Source organism: Lepisosteus oculatus, chromosome 4 (assembly GCF_040954835.1).
Source record: "Lepisosteus oculatus isolate fLepOcu1 chromosome 4, fLepOcu1.hap2, whole genome shotgun sequence".
In the NCBI taxonomy this organism is placed as follows: domain Eukaryota; kingdom Metazoa; phylum Chordata; class Actinopteri; order Semionotiformes; family Lepisosteidae; genus Lepisosteus; species Lepisosteus oculatus.
The window spans coordinates 6160797-6177707 of record NC_090699.1 but is presented as its reverse complement, the minus strand read 5'-3'; the positions used below and the strand labels follow the sequence as shown (position 1 = coordinate 6177707).

The 16911-nt window shown below is 48.8% G+C and overlaps 1 protein-coding gene across 1 annotated transcript; it reads right to left on the bottom strand.

Annotated features, from left to right (window-relative positions):
- Nucleotides 1-661: 661 nt before the first annotated feature.
- On the bottom strand, nt 662-16820 carry LOC102690592 (golgin subfamily A member 4-like). The gene is made up of 3 exons (XM_069188423.1): nt 14533-16820; nt 3498-12191; nt 662-2924 (listed from the first exon to the last, which is right to left on the bottom strand). Exons 1-3 carry the CDS (start codon nt 14540-14542, stop codon nt 1549-1551), a joined length of 10080 nt encoding a protein of 3359 aa, XP_069044524.1. The 5' UTR covers nt 14543-16820; the 3' UTR covers nt 662-1548.
- Nucleotides 16821-16911: the final 91 nt, after the last annotated feature.

Here is a 16911-nt window from a genome sequence, read left to right as displayed (position 1 = left end):
GGACACGCCCCCCTGTCTTCAGCCCCGTTTTCCTGCGTGACGTTTCCCTAGTGTTTCCCCACTTCGTCGGACTGTGTCGTCCGCATAGGGTCCGGAAAGAACTGTTCGTTACAACATTGGAGTCTCCAGGACAAAGGGAACAGTCTCCTCTTGATCCACCGTTCCAGATAATTCCAGCGGTGTTTCTGTGGGATTCTGAGTGGGCACAAATAACCTTCCAACCTATCAAACACTTCCTCCATCCTTTCTCTACATGCATGTCAAGGAGGCCAGGAGGTGCTGTTCCTCTCTGCTTGCCAGCATGACGGTGAGCTCTTGCACCACAGCCAACAAAAAGATGTTGAAGAAGAAGGAGGAGGAGATGACTAAGGAGGTGATGAAGAGGCTGGAGAAGGAAGAAAATGGAGGAGGTGGAGAAGAAGAAAGGAGGAGAAGGAAAAGATGAAAGGGAAGAAAATGATTAAGTTTTCACTGTGACATTTGTTTGAGCTACAATTAAGGGTGGCAACACTTTAATCACCTGAGCCCATTATCTGCAGGTCACTGAAACCAAATGAGCTTTAACTCACCTATTACCTTAAATTATAACAAACAATTCGTTCTCCTTATAGATAGTCTTACAGGCCATGTTTTTCAAAAATCATGCAAAAAACAGATGGAGCTTTTGCATACAAAATTTATTTTTATGTGCTAGAAAACACTTCAACAAAGACAATTATTTTCAAAAACTTACAACAAAATTCGAACAAACAATATTATAAACGGATAGGAACTAGTAATAGGTTTCTTCCATGCTGCAAAGAGAAGAGAGAAAACACAACGTTTCGGCTCTTCAAGCCTTCTTCAGCTTTCTTCCACACCTGAAGAAGGTTTCACAGCCGAAACATTGCAGACTGCACATGCTGATGCAGCTACACACCTGAATTACTTATAAATGGATATTGATATAAAATATTTCATCCATTTTTTAGCTTTGCTAAGCACCTTCTCTTGAGTTTAAGATCAAGCAGACAAATCATTAGAAAGAATGTATCTAAAGAACAGCAGAAAAAACTGACAAATTCAATTAAGTCCCATCATTTCCACTGTAAACGATCTATCCCACTGTAAATGATCATAAATGCCTGAAAGTTCCTGAAGCTTGAAAATCTAAAACTTAGGGTCTAGAAGTGGTGGCAGATGTTAAATATTCTGCACAATGTTGCCCGGCTAGAGATCCTCTTCTAATCCCAAAATATCTTGTGTTTCTTATAGATCCTCCTGGGAATCGGAACGGACCTCAGGGATCCTCACTTGGCACCATCCTTGTCTTGCTCTTTCCTTGTCCCACCCTACCGCTTTGTACGGAGCTGTTCGATGATTTCAGGTCCCTTATCAATCAATGTCTGTGCTCCACTCACTTAGAAATCGGATCAATTGGCTTTTTACTTTGTCCAGTCATCATGTGATGAATCCCCTTTGTGAAAGGTGGCTCCCCTGGGGTACATTCAGGAACCAGCTGGGTGAGGTCTGGGATTAATGGAAACAGGCAAGATGATAAGCGTTCCTTCAGTTTGTAAACCTTTTAATTTCCTCAAGCTTTTCATGACTTTCTACCAGCTCCTGCTCTCTTAGCTTCATGTGTGGTTCAATCTTCCAGCTGTAATCTGGGACTCCGATCTTTCTGGAAGCCTGGGTGCTGTTGGTTGTGTTGCTCGGCTCCTGGAAGATCGGAAGATCGTGGCCCCTTTCCGCCTCTTCCCTCGCCTTTTTCTTTTCAGTCCGAACACCTTCTTCCATCTCTTCCCGGAAGCGGTCCTCAGAGCGTTTTCTGTAGCTTTCCTCCTGCTTCCTCCAGCACCTCCTCCCCTGGGAAATCTCCTCATTCCTCGCACATTCCAGTCCCCTTCCCCAAACATCTTGACTCCCTATCCTAAATTCGTAGGGTCTGCGCCAATCCGTCCACAGCAGACTGGTCCCGGATCTCCCCAAACTCTCCTTCTGGTGCATTACTTCCAGCTGCTGCAAGTGACTGGTTTCCTCGTACTCTCTCCTTTGCCTCTCCTCCCTGAGTTCCCTCATCAAAGCTCCCATCCTCTTCCTGTCCCTCTCTTCCTTAATTTTTTCCTGCAGCTCTGTAATCCATGCTTCTCGACCCTCCATCTCGTTCTCATCGATCCTCAGGTTTTCCTCCACCCACTCCTCGTACTCCCTCTGGTACTTCTCCTTCAGCTCCACCTGCTTCCTGTTCAGGTCCCTCGCGTATCTCTCCTTCATGATTTGCCTCTGTCTGGCCCTGATGCTCTCTTCCACCTCCCAGTACCTCAGATTGCTGTAGAAACTGCCCTGGCTTTCCTGCAGCATTTGCTCAATTTTCTCCAGAAGACCCGTGACTTGAACACGGTCGGCTGTTTCGCCAGCACAGAGAACGTGCCACCTGCGTCCGTACTTTTGGACGAGTCGTTGGAGGTCCCTGCCGCCTTGTCGAACGAACTCCTCGGGTGTCTTGCCTTTCAGTTCCTCCCCACGTGTGAACAGAATCATTGCGTGACTTTCGGCCTTTTCCCCGAAAAAGCTCAGCAACTCGGCTAATCTCTGGACATTTGGATTCTTCCTGATGGGTACCAGCAGCAGAAAAGCGTGAGGCCCCGGAGAGGTCAGGCTAACACATCGCCTGATGTCCAGCTCGGTGTCTTTCTTCGGAAAACCACTGTGGAACCAATCCGGAGTGTCTACCACTGCCACCTGCCTCCCGGCCACTTCCCCTCTCATCTTCTTGCTCTCTTTTGTCACAGCCGAACCTTCGGCTTCCGAACGGAATGCCCTTCTTCCCAGAATGAGGTTCCCTGCGGTGCTCTTCCCAGATCCAGTCCTCCCCAGCAGCACCAGCCTCAGTTCGGACACCCCAGCAGCCAAAGGTTCAGCTGGGCCTCTCTCAGACAGTCCTGCGTCAGACAAAATAATCAAACAGGATTAAATGGATCGCTCTGTCCGACAGGTTTGTTTGTGTAACAGATTTGAAAAAAAAATGGTGTTAGATTTTGGGCTAACAGAAATCTTTCTTTCTTTTATGAACTTTCCTTGAAGCTTTTACACTTGGTAGAACTTGGCAACAAAATCTGTACTAAAATACAATTAATTTAAAATGTCTTTTTCCTGCCAGATGATATTCCCGAAATGCCTTGCCCTTTACCTACCCAATTAAATGGGAACAAGCCAAGCTTTCAAGTGGTGCGAATAGGGGCTTTGTGTCTTTTCAAAGCTACTTGACCTGCTGGGGACACACTGGTGGGGGTGGAGAGGTCCCCATTACCTGTAAAGAGCTCTGAGTGGAGTGTCCAGAATTGCGCTATATAAGCGTAAGGAATTATTATTATTATTGTAATGGACACACTAAATACAGTTCTATATAGAGTACCATCACACCTCCTTGAACGGCAGTGTGAAACAGGGTGGTGGGAAGAGAAGCTCGGCAAGATGAGGAAATGGACCGGAATCGAATTTCTCTCTGAACTTACCTGGGGGAGGGCCTTTGTCAGTCCTGTCTCCTTTCTGGGAAGCACTTCTCCCCCGTTCTGCGCCCCTCTCCCTCTTCAACTTCACCTCGCCCTTCAGATCCTTCAGCTGCTCAGTATGTTGGCGAAGCTCCTCCTCCACCACTGCTAGTTTTTCTTTCCATTTCTTCTTGATGTCATCTGCTCTGTCAATGGCTTTTCTGTAATTTGCATCATAGTCCATTTTGGCCTTCTTGAGTTCCTGGCACTTCGCTTCATACTTCTCCTGGATGATTTGTTTTTTCCGGCGTTCAGAGGCGATTTCCCCTTTTAGCGTCTCCATTTCCTGCGTGACCATGCTCTCTTCCTCCTTGTACCTCTCCTCCAGCTCCTTCACTTTTCTCTTCAGCTTCTCCTCATACGACCTCTTAATGCCTCTGCAAAGCCTCTCAAGCCTTTCTCGTTCCTCGTTCTCCTCTTCATCACAATGCACGGCTTTCCTCTTTGTGGGGTCCTCCTCGAACCTCTTTCTGAGCTCCGCTACTTTCCCTCGACATTTGCTGTCATATTTCTCTTTAGTGTTCTCCATTTCCGCTTGCTGCTGCTGCCGTAAGTTTGAGAATTTGCTTTGTAAGAAGAGCAGACGTTTTTCCTTATCAGCCAGTGCCATAGCCTGACGCTCGCAGTCCCGTTGAAGAGCTACACACACGTTTTCAATGTTGGTGAGCTTCTCCAATGTCAGTGAGCTTTGGTTTGGAATAAGCTCTTCAACATCTCCTCTGTCCTCGTTCTCACTGTGCTGGGAAGCCCACTGCAGCTCCTCGTATTTCTGCTTTACTTCCTTCAGTTCTTCCTTGAGCTCTCTGTCTTTCTCATTCAGTTCCTTGTCACATATGGCCCTGATTGCTTCTCTTTCCCTCTCTGCTTCTTCCAGTTTTGTCTTCAGCTCTGTCTCTCTCCTCTTCTCTCTCTCTTCATATTGCTCTCTCAGCTCTGTCTCTCTCCTGCTGAACTCTTCATAGTGGACTCTCAGCTCTTCTTGCATTCTGCGCTGTTCCTCTGTAGATCTCTCTTTCATCTCCTCCATTTCCCTCTGCAGGTCTTTGCACTTCTGCCTCCATTCCTCCATCTCTTTCAGAAATCCCTCTTTAATCTCCCTCTCTCTCTGAGCCTGCTCCTCCTGGTGTCTCTCTGCTCCTCTCCTCTGCTCTTCTCTCAGCTCTCTCTCTTTGTATTGCTCCCTCAGTTCTCTCTCTCTCCTGCTGCTCTCCTGCTGGTGCTGAAGCCTCAGTGTCTCTGCTCTGTCTCTGTGCTCCTCCTCACACCTCAGCTTCACCTCCCGTCTCTGCCTTTCCATCTCCTCTGCGTGTTTCTGGGTCAACTCCTCCATCTCCTTCCGTAGCTTCTCTCTCAGGACTCTCTCTATCCTGCTCCTCTCCTCTGCTAAAGTGTCTTCCGTGGCTGTTGTTTCCTGCTTGCGCTTTTCATCGTCCTCACACCGGTCCTTACCTTCCGTCTCCTTCGCTTTCCTCTGTAGCTTCCTCAAAACCTCCTCCTTTTCCTCCAGCATTTCTTTATATTTCTTTTCAGTGTCTTTCACTCGGTCCTCTTCACCCTGCAGGTCCAGCTCTTCTCCTTGTGTAGAACTGTCCTTTATGGACTTGGACTGAGTTTCCTCTGCTAACCTGTCCAACTCCTCCACAGCCCTCTGTCTCCCTGTCTCCATCTTTCCCTGCAGCTCATACTTCATGAGTTTCAGTTCCTCTATTTGCTTGCTATCTTCCTCCCTGATGTCTCTCTCTTTCTCCTGCAGTTGATCTTCCCGCTGGTCCCTGATCGCTGCTCCATCCTTCTCTGTTTCTCCCAGTTTAGGATTCATCTCCATTTCTCTCCTCTTCTCCCTCCATTGATGTTGCTCCCTCAGTTCTTTCTCTCTGCTGCTCAACTGCTCTTCATAGCTCAGCTCCTCTTCCATCCTGTTTTGTCCCTCTGTAGATCTCGTTTTCATCTCCTCCATTTCCCTCTGCAGTTCTTCATATTTCTGTTTCCATTCCACCATCTCTTTCAGAATTCCCTCTGTGAGCTCCCTCTCTCTCTGAGCCTGTTCCTCCTGGTGCCTCTCTGCTCCTATCCTCTGCTCCTCTCTCAGCTCTGTCTCTCTCCTGCCAATCTCTTCTTCATACTTGACTCTTAGCTCTTGTTCCAGTCTGCACTGCTCCTGTGATATTGTGTCTCTCAGGGGCTCTGTTTCTCTCTCCTTCTCCCTCTCATATCTCTGTCTTAACACTTCCATTTCCTGCTCATGTTTCTGAGTTATTTCACCCATTTGCCTTTGGAAATCCTCCCTGAGTTCCCTCTCTGTCTCGGCCTGCTCCTCCTGGTGTCTCTCTGCTCCTCTCCTCTGCTCCTCTCTCAGCCCTGTCTCACTCCTCTTCTCTCTCTCTTCATATTGCTCTCTCATCTCAGTCTCTCTCCTGATAATCTCATCTTCATACTGAGCCCTTAGTTCTTCTATTCTGAGCTTTTCTTCTTTGGTTCTGTCTTTCATCTCCTCCATTTCCCTCTGCAGGTCTTCACACTTCTGCCTCCATTCCTCCGTCCCTTTTAGAATTCCCTCTGTGAGCTCCCTCTCTCTCTGAGCCTGTTCCTCCTGGTGTCTGTCTGTCCTTCTTTCCTCTTCAGCTAAACTCTCGGTCATCATCTCGATTTGCTCTGCTCTAATGTCAAACTCTTGCACTGACTGCCCCTTGTCTGCCTGCATTTCCCTCTGCAGTTCTTCATATTTTTGCTTCCATTCCTCTATTTCTTTCGGAAACCCCTCTGTGAGCTCACTCTGTCTCTGCTCCTGTCTCATCTCTGTCTCTCTCCTCTTCTCTCTCTCTTCATATTGCTCTCTCAGTTCTCTCTCTCTTCTACTGATCTCTTCTTCATACTTGACTCTTAGCTCTTGTTCCAGCCTGCACTGGTCCTGTGATATTGTGTCTCTCAGGTGCTCTGTTTCCCTCTCATATCTCTGTCTTAACTCTTCCATTTCCTCTTTATGTTTCTCAGTTATCTCTACTGTTTGGCTCTGGAGATCCTCCCTGAGTTCCCTCTCTATCCTTTTCATTTCAGCTAAACTCTCGGTCATCTTCTCAATTTGCTCTGCTCTCCTGTGAAGCTCTTGTGCTGACTGCTCTTTCTCTGCCTGCATTTCTCTCTGCAGGTCTTCACACTTCGTTCTCCATTCCTCCGTCCCTTTAAGAAATCCCTCTGTGAGCTCCCTCTCTCTCTGAGCCTGTTCCTCCTGGTGTCTCTCTGCTCCTCTCCTCTGCTCCTCTCTCAGCTCTGTCTCGCTCCTCTTCTCTCTCTCTCCATATTGCTCTCTCAGCTCAGTCTCTCTCCTGAGAATCTCCTCTTCATACTGAGCCCTTAGTTCTTCTATTCTGAGCTTTTCTTCGTTGGTTCTGTCTTTCATCTCCTCCATTTCCCTCTGCAGTTCTTCACACTTCTGCCTCCATTCCTCCATCCCTTTCAGAAATCCTTCTGTGAGCTCCCTCTCTCTCTGAGCCTGTTCCTCCTGGTGTCTCACTGTCCTTCTTTCCTCTTCAGCTAAACTCTCGGTCATCTTCTCGATTTGCTCTGCTCTCATGTCAAACTCTTGCACTGACTGCTCCTTGTCTGCCTGCATTTCCCTCTGCAGTTCTTCATATTTTTTTTTCCATTCCTCTATTTCTTTCGGAAACCCCTCTGTGAGCTCACTCTGTCTCTGCTCCTGTCTCATCTCTGTCTCTCTCCTCTTCTCTCTCTCTTCATATTGCTCTCTCAGTTCTCTCTCTCTTCTACTGATCTCTTCTTCATACTTGACTCTTAGCTCTTGTTCCAGCCTGCACTGGTCCTGTGATATTGTGTCTCTCAGGTGCTCTGTTTCCCTCTCCTTCTCCCTCTCATATCTCTGTCTTAACTCTTCCATTTCCTCTTCATGTTTCTCAGTTATCTCTACTGTTTGGCTCTGGAGGTCCTCCCTGAGTTTCCTCTCTGTCCTTTTCATTTCAGCTAAACTCTCGGTCATCTTCTCAATTTGCTCTGCTCTCCTGTCAAGCTCCTGTGCCGACTGCTCTTTCATCTCCTCCATTTCCCTCTGCAGGTCTTCACACTTCTGCCTCCATTCCTCCGTCCCTTTCAGAAATCCCTCTGTGAGCTCCCTCTCTCTCTGAGCCTGTTCCTCCTGGTGTCTCACTGTCCTTCTTTTCTCTTCAGCTAAACTCTCGGTCATCTTCTCGATTTGCTCTGCTCTCCTGTCAAGCTCTTGTGCTGACTGCTCTTTCTCTGCCTGCATTTCCCTCTGCAGGTCTTCATATTTCTGTTTCCATTCTTCCAATTCTTTCAGAAATCCCTCTGTGAGCTCCCTCTCTCTCTGAGCCTGTTCCTCCTGGTGTCTCTCTGCTCCTCTCCTCTGCTTCTCTCTCGGCTTTGTCTCTCTCCTCTTCTCTCTCTCTTCATACTGCTCTCTCAGCTCTATCTCTCGCCTGCTAATCTCCTCTTCATATTGGACTCTCAGCTTTTCTTCCATTCCGAGCTGTTCCTCTTTGGTTCTCTCTTTCATCTCCTCCATTTCCCTCTGCAGGTCTTCACACTTCGTTCTCCATTCCTCCGTCCCTTTCAGAAATCCCTCTGTGAGCTCCCTCTCTCTCTGAGCCTGTTCCTCCTGGTATCTCTCTGCTCCTCTCCTCTGCTCCTCTCTCATCTCTGTCTCTCTCCTGCCAATCTCTTCTTCATACTTGACTCTTAGCTCTTGTCCCAGTCTGCACTGCTCCTGTGATATTGTCTCTCTCAGGGGCTCTGTTTCCCTCTCATATCTCTGTCTTAACTCTTCCATTTCCTGCTCATGTTTCTGAGTTATTTCACCCATTTGCCTCTGGAAATCCTCCCTGAGTTCCCTCTCTGTCCTTCTATTGTCTTCAGCTAAGCTCTCGGTCATCTTCTCAATTTGCTTTGCTCTCCTGTCAAGCACTTGTGCTGACTGCTCTTTCTCTGCGTCCATTTCTCTCTGTAGGTCTTCACACTTCCGTCTCCATTTCTCAATTTCTTTCAGAAATCCCTCTGTGAGCTCCCTCTCTCTCTGAGCCTGTTCCTCCTGGTGTCTCTCTGCTTCTCTCCTCTGCTCTTCTCTCAGCTCTGTCTCGCTCCTCTTCTCTCTCTCTTCATATTGCTCTCTCAGCTCAGTCTCTTTCCTGATAATCTCCACTTCATACTTAGCCCTTAGTTCTTCTATTCTGTGTTGTTCCTCTTTGGTTCTCTCTTTCATTTCCCTCTTCAGGTCTTCATATTTCTGTCTCCATTCCTCCATTTCTTTCAGAAATCCCTCTTTAATCTCCCTCTCTCTCTGTGCCTGCTCCTCCTGGTGTCTCTCTGCTCCTCTCCTGTGCTCCTCTCTCAGCTCTCTCTCTTCGTATTGCTCCCTCAGTTCTGTCTCTCGCCTGCTGCTCTCCTGCTGGTGCTGAAGCCTCAGTGTCTCTGCTCTGTCTCTATGCTCCTCCTCACACCTCAGTCTCACTCTCTTCAGCTCTTCTGCGTGCTTCCTGGTCAACTCCTCCACCTCCTTCCGCAGATCTTCCTGGAGCTCCTTCTCTGTCCTTCTCTGCCCTGCTGACATCTCTTCCCCTTCATTTGTCCTCTGACATTCCTCTGCTTCAAATTTCCGCCTCAGGTCCTCTGATTCCTTCATCAGCTCGGCTAGGGCTTCACTCAGCTCTCTCTCTCTTTTAACACCTGCTTCTAAACTGTGTGTCATTTTCTCAATTGCCCTGGACGTCTCTTCCTCCACTTTCCTTTGCATCTCCTCCAGCTCGTTTTTGTGCTGCTCCTTCATCTTCTTCTGTTCTGCGTTTTGCTTTTCCTGTAAAGCTTTCTCCCTCTCCCTTTGTTTTTCTTCCGTCTCTCGTTCTTTTACTTTGTATAATTCTTCCCACAACTCTTTCAGCTCTTTTGCTCTATTAAAGACTTCCTCTGCCCATGTTGTCCTCTCCTCTTCGATTTCTTTCTCTTTGACCTGATCCAATGGCTTCATTGTATCAAATTTCCTGACCTTCTCTTCCAGACTCTTCTCCAGGAGTTTTTCCCTTCTCTGGAATTCTCCGTGTCTCTGCTCCAGGTCTTTCCAATCTCTCATCATCGCTTCCAGCTGTCGTTCCAGTTCCTTCTCTCCTCCACTCTCCTCCTCTCTCTGCATGTCCCCCTGTATCTCTCCTGGGCTGAGCTCCTCTTCACCCTGCAGGTCCAGCTCTTTGCCTTGTGTAGGACTGTCCTTTCTGGACTTGGACTGAGTTTCCTCTGCTATGCTGTCCAGCTCCTCCACAGCCCTCTGTCTCCCTGTCTCCATCTTTCTCTGCAGCTCATACTTCATGAGTTTCAGTTCCTCTATTTGCTTGCTATCTTCCTGCCTGATGTCTCTCTCTTTCTCCTGCAGATGATCTTCCCGCTGGTCCCCGATAGCTGCTCCTTCCTTCTCCACTTCTCCCAGTTTAAGATTCAACTCCATTTCTCTCCTCTTCTCTCTCTCTTCATATTGCTCTCTCAGCTCAGTCTCTCTCCTGCTAATCTCCTCTTCATACTGAGCCCTTAGTTCTTCTATTCTGAGCTTTTCTTCATTGGTTCTCTCTTTCATCTCCTCCATTTCCCTCTGCAGGTCTTCACACTTCTGCCTCCATTCCTCCGTCCCTTTCAGAAATCCCTCTGTGAGCTCCCTCTCTCTCTGAGCCTGTTCCTCCTGGTGTCTCTCTGTCCTAATTTTCTCTTTAGCTAAACTCTTGGTCATCATCTCGATTTGTTCTGCTCTCCTGTAAAGCTCTTGTGCTGACATCTCTTTCTCTGCCTGCATTTCCCTCTGCAGGTCTTCATATTTCTGTCTCCATTCCTCCATCTCTTTCAGAAATCCCTGTGTGAGCTCCCTCTCTCTCTGAGCCTGTTCCTCCTGGTGTCTCTCTGCTCCTCTCCTCTGCTCCTCTCTCAGCTCTGTCTCTCTCCTCTTCTCTCTCTCTTCATACTGCTCTCTCAGCTCAGTCTCTCTCCTGATAATCTCCTCTTCATACTGAGCCCTTAGTTCTTCTATTCTGGGCTGTTCCTCTTTGGTTCTCTCTTTTATCTCCTCCATTTCCCTCTGCAGGTCTTCACACTTCTGCCTCCATTCCTCCATCTCTTTCAGAAATCCCTCTGTGAGCTCCCTCTCTCTCTGAGCCTGTTCCTCCTGGTGTCTCTCTGCTCCTCTCCTCTGCTCCTCTCTCAGCTCTGTCTCTCTACTCTTCTCTCTCTCTTCATACTGCTCTCTCAGCTCAGTCTCTCTCCTCTTCTGCCTGTCCTCATATTGCTCCCTCAGTTCTCTCTTTTTCTTTCTGAACTCTTCTTCATACTGAGCCCTTAGTTCTTCTTTCACTCTGAGCTCCATTTCCCTCTTCAGGTCTTCACATGACGGTTGTGTCTCCTGTCTTGTTGTGTTCCATATTGGTTCCATCCCAGCTCCCAGTTTTATTCTTTCCTCGGTGTGTTGTGGAGTGTCCACCCACATTTTCCTTTCAGTGTTCTCCCTCACCTCTGCCCCCTGCATCTTGGCTAGTGTCTCCTTGTCTTCTCCTGCCTTGCCTTCTCTGTCCTTCTCCTTCTCCTCTGCGACGATCCCTCTATCCCATTTCCTGCTCCGCTGTGGGATCAATGTTCTCGCCTCGCTCTCACTGTTTTTTCCCGGTCTCCCCCCTCCCTCCGCCTGTTCCCCTTGCCGGTCCGACCTCGGGGATCCTCCCGGCTCGTTTTCCAGCTCGTCCCGGCTCTGCGGTTCCTCTCGGCCACCAGCCATCTCCGTCCCTTCTTCCCGAGAGCCCTCGGCACGCTTCGGCCTCACTTCCTCCTCCCGGCCCTGCGGCTTTCCCTTTACTTCTCCTTGGATCCTCCCTCTGCTGAAGTCAAACCCTCTCTTTATCGACTCCAACCTACTGCCCCGTTTTCCCACCGCCCTCCTGGGCAGAGAGCTGGGCCGCGACACCGGAGTGCTCACTTCCACGGCTGTCTCCTGCGCTTTGTCCGCGAGCCTCTCCTCCGAGTCCTGTCCGTGCCGAGAGCTCCTCCTCCACATCTCGTCGATTTTCCCCAGCAGCTCCTCCACCTGTCGGCGGTTCCCCATGTCCTCGTTATTGAAGACGTGGTACCGCCTACCGCACTGGTGCAGGAGCTTCTGAAAGCCCCCGGGCTGCCCCCTGAGGTACCGCTCGATGGTCTCCTCCCCGAGCCGGTCCCCGTGGGTGAAGAGGACGAGCGTGTAGTTCCGGCAAGTCTCGCCGAAGATGTCTTTCATGATCTGGAGGGCCTCCTCCTCTCCGGCTCTGAAATCCCCGATCTGCAGCACCAGGAGGAAGACGTGGGGCCCCAGATTGGGCTGCAGCATGCACATCCGGATCTCGCTGCCGGTCTCCTTTGGCCAGGTCTCAGAGCCGAGCAAATCAGGGCTGTCGATCAGCACGATCCTCCTCCCGGCCACGGTCCCGATCCTCTTCACGCAGCCCTGGGCAACCTGGGACTGGCCGGCCTCGGACGACGTCTCCACCTTTCCCAGGATGGTGTTGGCGGCGGCGGTCTTCCCGGCCCCCGCCCTCCCCATCAGCATCACCCTCAGGCCGGAGGGGCTGCGCTGGCCCAGCGGGGGAGCTACGGCTTCGCTGCCCTCTCTCCCCGCCCGCCTTGGTCCCGGATCTAGGGGGAAAAAAGGGGAAATTATGGTGGGTCAGTTGATCCACAAAGGATTTTCTCTTTTCGGAGGTCCAATAAGCCAATAATCATCCCGATGTCAGGATCTGGAGCCTGGGGTCTTTCCCGACCCATTTTAGAATCTGTGTCAGTACACAGTAATCCACCTAGTCACACACAGATGTACAGTATATAGGATATAGGAGTCGGGGCACAGTGGAGCTCCATGTATTTATCATTTCCCTAAAGCTCTGCTGTTAGCCCGTCTACAGCCGTGTGAAAGTCCGACTTCGGCTCAGCTGTAAGAATTCCTCAACGGGCTGCACGGCACGTTGGCCAAGAGCTGTACAGCCAAGGCCCCTTTCTCCCCAAAGAGCATCATTCTCCCCCCCCTCGCTTTCAAAGAGCGTGGGTTCTGATTTTTTAAAACATTCTTTCTTTTTCCTTCGCTCTGAGCGCCGCATCATCTTTTGGACGTCTCCCAAGCGCGTTTTTTAAAGAGAGACGCCCTCGTCGTCAGCCCCCGCTGGCCTCACGCCGGGGGTCTCTTGTCAACCTGGGGAACTCATCGGCTCGAAACGGCGTTCACTGCGGCTCCCTGTCACAGAGTGTATCTCCTTTACGCAAGTGATACGGTGCCGCTCTGTGCGCTGGTATTTTCAAACGATATGATTTGCCCTCTGTAACAGGTGCTCTGCTATTCTCCTCTGCACGAGTTACACTGGTCACCCCATCTCACACTAATACTCACAACAGACGTCAGGAAAGAAACCCTAATCTTTCTCACAGGGATAGGTTTGTCATCTTAAAGAGCTTTTACCAAATAAAGTACAATAACAACTCAAAATACTCAATATCACATAATCCTCAATGTTATTTGGTGACAATTTTTGTAAATGTTTGTTAATGTTAAAGGCCTGCTCACGCAATAAAAAATATGCATGCACTATTGTAGAAATGGAAAGGGACAGGTGCTTTGACTTGTTTCTACAAAGTCTCGCACAACTGTCACTGAGCCACACGGGAAAATATTGCCACATATTTGCCAAGACCTGGCCTATTGGCCAGCAGCTGTATCACCCTCCAGCTCAGCGCTGGCAGCCCCACTGGAGCTCAGCAGTGTGAGCCTGGTCAGTACCTGGAGGGGAGACTCCTGGGAGAGCTGAGGCTGCTGCTGGGAGAGGTGTTAGTGGGGCCAGTAGGGGGGCTCACCCTGCAGTCTGCGTGAGTTCTCATGCCCCACTGTAGTGATGGGGACACTCTACTGTAAAAAAGGTGCTGTCCTTTAGATGAGACAAAACCGAGGTCCTGACTCTCTCTGGTCATTAAAAATCCCAGGGCGTCTCTCGAAAAGAGTAGGGGTGTCACCCCGGTGCCCTGGCCAAATTTCCCCCTGGTCTTTACCCATCATGGCCTCCTAATAACCACCATCCCTGAACTGGCTTCATCACTCTGCTCTCCTCCCCACTGAGAGCTGGTGTGTGTGAGCAGACTGGAGCTTCATCCAGGTGGGGGGACACACTAGTGGGGGTGGAGGGGATCCCCATGACCTGTAAAGAGCTCTGAGTGGAGTGTCCAGATAAGTGCTCTATAAATGTAAGGAATAATCATTATTATTATTTTCACTCTTAGAAAATTTGTTGTTAAATTTCAGACAATATGGGATTGTACGTAACGACTAATAGGAGGTGGCAACTGGGGTGGCAAAGCCATATTTAGGGGTAGCAGCTGCCACCCTGGCTACACCCCTGGGCCTGTTTTGTCCCATCAATATCCGTGTGGCTTTCCGGCTTCCAGACAATCCTGACCCCCGAGAGCCAGCAAGGAACGGGCCGACCCTCTGCTGAACGAATTCAAGTCCTCCTCACAGCCAAACCCCAAACCTACAGCCGCCATCGCTCCCCAGACACACAGTGACCGGCCGCCCCAACAGCCCGGCCTCAGCCCACACAGTGACCAGAACTCAGCCCGCGGGCCCTGCCGGAGCCGAAGGAAGGGGAGCTGCCGGAGAAACTGCAGCTTGGCTCTCACCATTTCCCCATCACCCCCCCCCCTACTTCCCCTCCTGTCGTAACCTCGCAGAAGCCGGCATGCGGACTTCCTGTTTCAAGAGGGGCGAGTTGTAAAAAAAATAAAAACATTTTTTGGGGCATTTTTACTATGCGTCTCTGCCTCGATTCTCTGGCTGCGAAACCGGAACGGACGGCCCTCCCGATCATCCGGGGAGACAGAAGCAACCTGCTGATCGCAAAGCGAAAGTAAAAGCACTCCTTGATCTACAGCCCGCTGGTCATGTACAATTAATCTACGACAATCGGGACAAAGATGGATAGAACGAGCAACGTACCTGTTGCCATAGGTCTGCGTGTGAGACGATGATAATGATGATGATGATGATGATGATGAGAACCGGGCCGGCACTCCACAGAGAGCAGCAGCAGCCACGATGCTGCTGCAGTTTCTGAAGTGACTCACGGATGTTGTGGTTTCCCACTCACATTCACAATAAAACAAGCAAGCCTTGAACAGGAAAATCTTCAACACATGACGGCGTTTCAGCCTGCAGAGGAAGAGAGGCCTCCCACTCTGCTGCACGGTGCACACTTGTCTGTCTTGAGAGGACGCTGGATGCTCACGTGAGGCGAAACATATTTTCCCAGCCATGGACCACAATTCAGCTCTCCATTATTTTGTGATTTGAACCTGGACAGGACTGAGAGTATAGGAGAGTATAGCTATGAAGACAGGACTGAGAGTACTGGAGATTATAGTTAGGAGGACAGGACAGAGAGTAAAGTTGTGAGTAAAGGACACCGGACAGGACTGAGAGAACTGGAGAGTATAGTTGAGAGGACAGGACTGAGAGTATAGGAGAGTAAAGTTGTGAGTACAGGACACTGGGCAGGACTGAGAGTACTGGAGAGTATAGTTGTGAGGATAGGACACTGGACAGGACAGAGAGTATAGTTGTGAGTACAGGACACCGGACAGGACTGAGAGTATATGTGCGCGCATAGGACACTGGACAGGATTGAGAGTATAGGAGAGTATATGTGTGAGTACAGGACACTGGACAGGACTGAGAGTATATTTGTGAGTACAGGACACCGCACAAGACTAAGAGTATAGGATAGTATAGTTGTAAGTGCAGGACACTGGACAGGACTGAAAGTACTGGAGAGTATAGTTGTGAGTACAGGTCACCAGACAGGACTGAGAGTATAGTTGTGAGTACAGGTCACTGGACAGGACAGAGTATAGTTGTGAGTGCAGAACACCGGACAGGACTGAGAGTATAGGAGAGTATAGTTGTGAGTACAGGTCACCAGACAGGACTGAGAGCATAGTTGTGAGTACAGGACACCGGGCAGAACTAAGAGTATAGGAGAGTATAGTTGTGAGTACAGGAAACCGGACAGGACTGAGAGTATAGGAGAGTATAGTTGTGAGTACAGGACACCGGACAGGACTGAGAGAGCAACTGCTCTGTCCCTCTGCTGGCAGATCTGACCCCAGAGGGTGCGAGACGGGGAAACACAGGGGAAGGGGGGAACATGCAAACTCCACACAGACTGAAGCACAAGGCGAAGAACTGAACCCAGCTCCAACAGTCACATCACTCGAGAGGATGGATGTTATATTCTAATGTCTTAATTTATCTTTAAACGTTCTACAATATCAATGGAATGACTTGCCGTTGAACCAGACTCCTATGATTAAAAGAGAGGCATTTCACCCCAACACAAAGCTATGAGAAGAATTCTACTTGACACGTCAGCATTGTCATATAGTTGCACACACCCTTGTTTTCGAATGATCATTAAATAGGTTAATTGCATGGCTTGTTAACAATGGCACATTCTTAGGTATTCCATACAGAGGTAAACCACAAAATGTACACTTGTTCAGCCTCTCCTTCAACCTGATATCTACACAAACAAAGGCGCAGATCTGATTATATTAGCAGCAAGGTATCAGCGTACAGTATATGTGCATAGAGACAAAGGTCAATTGAACTGAAGTTTTAGGACACAGGACTGGTCTGAGCTGGGTGTGTCTTGGAATCTTGAATGAAACAATATTCCAAGGGTGGAAAGAAAAACTAAAATAAAATTAAAATGAAGGGAAAAGGAGACACAGAAGAAAAGAGAAAGAGGAAAGAAAGGGGTAAGGGAAGAGAAAATAAAAGCAGGGAAGGGAGAGGAGTAAAATATTGATAAAATCATTGGGAGGAAAGAGTTGTATATACAGTTTTATATTTTTTCTGGTTTGGTTGTATGTGGAGAGAAAATGACTAAGAGTTTGCAGTGTGGGATATTTGGGGGAGCCCATACTGTATGTTGTATATTCTGTTTTTAATTCAGGTTGATAAAATCACTTTTCTTTCATTAACTGAGGGTGGGAGGGGGAGGGACGAGGGATTGATTGATGGAGCGATTTTTGTTGATGTACATTGATGTGATTGCTTGATGTACCGATCAATCGGAGAAGAATAAAGAAAATGAAAAAAAACAAAAGAAATAGTACAAGAGTGATGCAGGTCACGGACTGCCTGGCCTCTCACCATGAGGAACTGCAGACTGCTGTCATAATTACTGTAGGCCAATAACTGTATTAGTACTCATTAACCGTATTCGTATTTGTAACTTGCATTTGTATTAATTAACTGTATTTGTATTAGTAAATGTATTTGTACAGTATGTGTAACTTGTATTTGTAGTTGTAC

Coding starts and splice junctions, on each gene's coding strand:
- LOC102690592 (XM_069188423.1), bottom strand. Junction 2,925..3,497: donor TGACAAAGGCCCTCCCCCAG/GTAAGTTCAGAG, acceptor TGTCTGACGCAG/GACTGTCTGAGAGAGGCCCA.